Genomic DNA, 6,897 nt, shown 5'->3' on the forward strand with positions numbered 1-6,897 from the left:
CACCTATGAAAGGAGAACAACCTTCGATTTTGATTAGGATGGTTGCAGGGAAGAAGAAACCCTAGAGATAATTCTATGACTATTTTTGTTGCAATTTGATAAGCTTTTTACCAAAATGATATCTAATTGTGTACAAGTACTATATGTTCGACATCTTAGAATACTCTAAGCAATTGCTTGATAATGGTGTACACTTGCACTTGTGAGCTGACCTCCTTCCCGACGAGTTTGCAGTTTAGAGCCATTAGACGTCACGTCATTTTTGTATGTAAACTAGTTTATTACCCTTTTGCTTTTGGAAGCTCCATCAAGCCTTTGTAACAGGGTTGCTATCACGTTAATGTGGAATAAAAATGAGTTCAAGAACGTGTAGTATAGAGCGATTTCAACCTCTAATATCGTCGAGAGTATAATCTCATTCACATTTAGATTATGATCCGGATAGAAATTAATTAGTTTTGTTGATATTGTACCCGAAAACAATTTGCATAAGTACTGTAATTTAGTATAACATAGCTAAATTGTTATAAATTATGTACTTTTGATTAAAATGTCAAATTCCCCGTTAGATATTTTTTTCTTTCGGATTTTCTCTCAAGGTTTTAAAACGCTTGTATCAGAGGTTTTCACACCCTTGTAAAAAATATTTTGTTCACCGCTATGTGAGATCTCTCATAGAGAATATCATATCTAAGAGAGTAGGTTTTGACCTACACGATAGACAAGAAAGCAACATGCGAGTGGCGCCCATCAGACCATTTGAGAGACTAATAAACAAAAACCATGACGCGACCAATGTAAGACCGTGACGCTAATCATGTTGATTCCAACAAGCTTGTAAAATAAATTATTTTTATTGGGTGGCTATAAATTTAGTTGATATTTCAATGGTAAATACAAAAGAAAATAAAAATAACACGACCAGGTTGCGTCAAGATTGAAAACGAACCCCTTTTGGTCGAAACAACAGAGACAGGTAAGGTAAGATTAAAGGCTAATGAGATTTTAAATTTAAAAACGGATGGAAAAAAAAAAAAAAAAAAAGTTAATTACTTTTTGTATTCTTACCACATTTGAGTTTGGTTTATTTTTTATAAAAGTACCCGGGTTTTTCAATAAATGAGGAAAATTATGTCTACTATCTGTTTCCTCTTTTTGTAAAATATCTAGAGTTGGGCATTCGGGTGCACTCATTTCTCAAACAAGAAATATTCTCAACGTCAGAGAAGATAAGGGAAGGCCGCCTGAACCAAGCGAACAAGATAGACATAAACTCATCCTATCTATACCACATTGCGGGGACATCTTCAAATAATTTCGATCGAATAAGTAGTGTATAGGTTCAATTACCTTAACAAATCTTAATATTATAATTCATTAAAACTAATACCCCATATCAAATTTTAAAAAAAGAAAAAACACACACAAGAACAACAAATTAATATGATTTACTATAATATTATATTTGAAGTTTCCGGATATATTGATTAGTTACATTCATTTAGGCAGCCAAGCGTGGCAAATATCGTACAATTTGGTTTTATAGTCAAACATACAGATTCCTTGTTTTCCCACAATCCACAAACACAGAGTTTTGTTGCATTTGATTCTATCTCTGTAATCCTTGTAGATATCAAAGTACTGCGAAAACCCAGGCCATTGAAAGGTACAGTAAAATTGTGTTGTCCCCCAAAAGTTTGGTCGAAAGGTGAAGGCGTAGCCGCCCAAATACGGGAGCTGGTGGATTCCCAAGTCATCATCGCCAGATTTGCAGTGAACAGTGAGTTGATTGTGACTTTCTAGAACATTTGTTATATTGACGGTAATCGGTGGGTCTTTGAAGATTGATCCGTCAATGGTTGTAAATAGTGTAGTGAAGGACAACGACATTAGGAGAGACAAGGCAAGTGTTGAAAATGAATTCATTTTGAAAATATGATAATGCTTGTGCCGGGTTTGTTTCACTTTTATACTTGCAAAATTAGTTTTAATTGTGTACCGCTCCGATCGATCTGTTATATTAGGATGGGTGACCCAATATTACGTGCTTACTTATCGATTGTTTTTTTTATTGTTATTAGTATTTTTGTGATTTACAAAAACAACTCATAAGAGCCATCGTTAACCATCCGTCGTTAACTGTAACACATATTCTTGAGTGTAATGTTATGGTCCTTTAACTTTAAAGCTGATGAACAAGGGTGAGTTTTGATATTTTGTATTCTTGTCATAAAAGAGGGTAACGTACAGTCTACATGGTATGTTCGTATTTCCCTCCTCTGATATGTCATTTATTAATTGAAAATGTTTATATTATTGCCTGATATGACACATTGTAAAATATCATTTATATCATATCTTTGTATTATCCTTTCCTTAAATAAGCCGAACGTTTTCAAATAGTTTCTCTCCAAGTTAGGAAAAATAAATGGTACGTTGTTTATTGTGGCTTTTTTAGACCTTTGACAAGGTTATTCTTCGTTAATCCAACATAACTTGTGCAGTGACTAAATTCTATTCAATCATACTTGCCTCTACTCTAGGCTAAGTCCTAAGGCTCGACCTTACCTTTATTCTAGGCCAAAATTCTTGGAAATCAATGCCGCATCTCGTATAGTAGTCTTTTATATCATATCTTTGTATTATCCTTTCCTTAAATAAACCGAACATTTTTTTTTTTTTATTAATTTCTCTCAAAGTTGGAAACAATAAATAAATGAAAAAAAACATTTTTTACTTGACTTTGGGGCTTCATTAGACGTTAGGCATGGTTCTTCTTCGCTAACATAACATAACTTATGCAGAAACTAAGCTTTGTTCAATGACACATGTAGCAAAAATGAGTATATGTTCACTTGATAGAAATTCTAACCGACTTGCCTCTACTCTCAGCCAAGTCCTAAGGCTAGCCTTTACTTTTACTCTAGACCCAAAATCCTTCGAATGCCATATTGCATCTCATATAGTTGTTTTTATTGTCAATCACGACCAATATAAGTTAACAATTCTTAATATCATAACTTACGTCGGTAGCGTTTATAATTCATTTATGCTAATCATATCAAGCTTCAAAAAAGAAATGTTATATAAGGGAGATGTAGTATAAAGAAAGCTTATTGGACATTTAAATTTATCTAAATTATACGTTTAGTCCCTCACAAACTTTCAACTTTATATCTACTTGTCCATAAACTTGGTAGAATGTCTAATAGGTCTCTAAATTTTCTTTATTTTAGTTCAACATTTCAGGAGTAAGAAATTTAACTATCGAACGTTGTGATCTTAATTCATACCGTATCTAATAAATTGCGCTTAGTGTAGCTCATACCTTATCTACGAACGGTTATGTATCTAAATAATATTTTGACCCAAAATACGACATCTCGTTTGTTTAGTATGCGTCAAAATAAATTGAGTTCATTTCACATCCACCAGATTTGAAGTTAGAGCTTGAAAGTCGAGCTCTGCGCCTGAATTTCAACAACCAACTCATCCATAAACACCTATGAAAGGAGAACAACCTTCGATTTTGATTAGGATGGTTGCAGGGAAGAAGAAACCCTAGAGATAATTCTATGACTATTTTTGTTGCAATTTGATAAGCTTTTTACCAAAATGATATCTAATTGTGTACAAGTACTATATGTTCGACATCTTAGAATACTCTAAGCAATTGCTTGATAATGGTGTACACTTGCACTTGTGAGCTGACCTCCTTCCCGACGAGTTTGCAGTTTAGAGCCATTAGACGTCACGTCATTTTTGTATGTAAACTAGTTTATTACCCTTTTGCTTTTGGAAGCTCCATCAAGCCTTTGTAACAGGGTTGCTATCACGTTAATGTGGAATAAAAATGAGTTCAAGAACGTGTAGTATAGAGCGATTTCAACCTCTAATATCGTCGAGAGTATAATCTCATTCACATTTAGATTATGATCCGGATAGAAATTAATTAGTTTTGTTGATATTGTACCCGAAAACAATTTGCATAAGTACTGTAATTTAGTATAACATAGCTAAATTGTTATAAATTATGTACTTTTGATTAAAATGTCAAATTCCCCGTTAGATATTTTTTTCTTTCGGATTTTCTCTCAAGGTTTTAAAACGCTTGTATCAGAGGTTTTCACACCCTTGTAAAAAATATTTTGTTCACCGCTATGTGAGATCTCTCATAGAGAATATCATATCTAAGAGAGTAGGTTTTGACCTACACGATAGACAAGAAAGCAACATGCGAGTGGCGCCCATCAGACCATTTGAGAGACTAATAAACAAAAACCATGACGCGACCAATGTAAGACCGTGACGCTAATCATGTTGATTCCAACAAGCTTGTAAAATAAATTATTTTTATTGGGTGGCTATAAATTTAGTTGATATTTCAATGGTAAATACAAAAGAAAATAAAAATAACACGACCAGGTTGCGTCAAGATTGAAAACGAACCCCTTTTGGTCGAAACAACAGAGACAGGTAAGGTAAGATTAAAGGCTAATGAGATTTTAAATTTAAAAACGGATGGAAAAAAAAAAAAAAAAAAAGTTAATTACTTTTTGTATTCTTACCACATTTGAGTTTGGTTTATTTTTTATAAAAGTACCCGGGTTTTTCAATAAATGAGGAAAATTATGTCTACTATCTGTTTCCTCTTTTTGTAAAATATCTAGAGTTGGGCATTCGGGTGCACTCATTTCTCAAACAAGAAATATTCTCAACGTCAGAGAAGATAAGGGAAGGCCGCCTGAACCAAGCGAACAAGATAGACATAAACTCATCCTATCTATACCACATTGCGGGGACATCTTCAAATAATTTCGATCGAATAAGTAGTGTATAGGTTCAATTACCTTAACAAATCTTAATATTATAATTCATTAAAACTAATACCCCATATCAAATTTTAAAAAAAGAAAAAACACACACAAGAACAACAAATTAATATGATTTACTATAATATTATATTTGAAGTTTCCGGATATATTGATTAGTTACATTCATTTAGGCAGCCAAGCGTGGCAAATATCGTACAATTTGGTTTTATAGTCAAACATACAGATTCCTTGTTTTCCCACAATCCACAAACACAGAGTTTTGTTGCATTTGATTCTATCTCTGTAATCCTTGTAGATATCAAAGTACTGCGAAAACCCAGGCCATTGAAAGGTACAGTAAAATTGTGTTGTCCCCCAAAAGTTTGGTCGAAAGGTGAAGGCGTAGCCGCCCAAATACGGGAGCTGGTGGATTCCCAAGTCATCATCGCCAGATTTGCAGTGAACAGTGAGTTGATTGTGACTTTCTAGAACATTTGTTATATTGACGGTAATCGGTGGGTCTTTGAAGATTGATCCGTCAATGGTTGTAAATAGTGTAGTGAAGGACAACGACATTAGGAGAGACAAGGCAAGTGTTGAAAATGAATTCATTTTGAAAATATGATAATGCTTGTGCCGGGTTTGTTTCACTTTTATACTTGCAAAATTAGTTTTAATTGTGTACCGCTCCGATCGATCTGTTATATTAGGATGGGTGACCCAATATTACGTGCTTACTTATCGATTGTTTTTTTTATTGTTATTAGTATTTTTGTGATTTACAAAAACAACTCATAAGAGCCATCGTTAACCATCCGTCGTTAACTGTAACACATATTCTTGAGTGTAATGTTATGGTCCTTTAACTTTAAAGCTGATGAACAAGGGTGAGTTTTGATATTTTGTATTCTTGTCATAAAAGAGGGTAACGTACAGTCTACATGGTATGTTCGTATTTCCCTCCTCTGATATGTCATTTATTAATTGAAAATGTTTATATTATTGCCTGATATGACACATTGTAAAATATCATTTATATCATATCTTTGTATTATCCTTTCCTTAAATAAGCCGAACGTTTTCAAATAGTTTCTCTCCAAGTTAGGAAAAATAAATGGTACGTTGTTTATTGTGGCTTTTTTAGACCTTTGACAAGGTTATTCTTCGTTAATCCAACATAACTTGTGCAGTGACTAAATTCTATTCAATCATACTTGCCTCTACTCTAGGCTAAGTCCTAAGGCTCGACCTTACCTTTATTCTAGGCCAAAATTCTTGGAAAGCAATGCCGCATCTCGTATAGTAGTCTTTTATATCATATCTTTGTATTATCCTTTCCTTAAATAAACCGAACATTTTTTTTTTTTTTTTATTAATTTCTCTCAAAGTTGGAAACAATAAATAAATGAAAAAAAACATTTTTTACTTGACTTTGGGGCTTCATTAGACGTTAGGCATGGTTCTTCTTCGCTAACATAACATAACTTATGCAGAAACTAAGCTTTGTTCAATGACACATGTAGCAAAAATGAGTATATGTTCACTTGATAGAAATTCTAACCGACTTGCCTCTACTCTCAGCCAAGTCCTAAGGCTCGCCTTTACTTTTACTCTAGACCCAAAATCCTTCGAATGCCATATTGCATCTCATATAGTTGTTTTTATTGTCAATCACGACCAATATAAGTTAACAATTCTTAATATCATAACTTACGTCGGTAGCGTTTATAATTCATTTATGCTAATCATATCAAGCTTCAAAAAAGAAATGTTATATAAGGGAGATGTAGTATAAAGAAAGCTTATTGGACATTTAAATTTATCTAAATTATACGTTTAGTCCCTCACAAACTTTCAACTTTATATCTACTTGTCCATAAACTTGGTAGAATGTCTAATAGGTCTCTAAATTTTCTTTATTTTAGTTCAACATTTCAGGAGTAAGAAATTTAACTATCGAACGTTGTGATCTTAATTCATACCGTATCTAATAAATTGCGCTTAGTGTAGCTCATACCTTATCTACGAACGGTTATGTATCTAAATAATATTTTGACCCAAAATACGACATCTCGTTTGTTTA

At 33.2% G+C, this 6,897-nt stretch overlaps 1 protein-coding gene across 1 annotated transcript; it reads right to left on the reverse strand.

The window, feature by feature from the left end:
- Positions 1–5,056: 5,056 nt before the first annotated feature.
- Positions 5,057–5,390, reverse strand: LOC111474780 (S-protein homolog 3-like; the record flags this gene model as incomplete). Its single annotated transcript, XM_023119673.1, has 1 exon — positions 5,057–5,390. A coding segment is annotated over exon 1 (334 nt), but the record flags the coding sequence as incomplete, so codon positions are not given.
- Between the last annotated feature and the right edge of the window lie 1,507 nt (positions 5,391–6,897).

This window comes from Cucurbita maxima, unplaced genomic scaffold (genome assembly GCF_002738345.1).
Source record: "Cucurbita maxima cultivar Rimu unplaced genomic scaffold, Cmax_1.0 Cma_Scf00663, whole genome shotgun sequence".
NCBI classification, from domain to species: domain Eukaryota; kingdom Viridiplantae; phylum Streptophyta; class Magnoliopsida; order Cucurbitales; family Cucurbitaceae; genus Cucurbita; species Cucurbita maxima.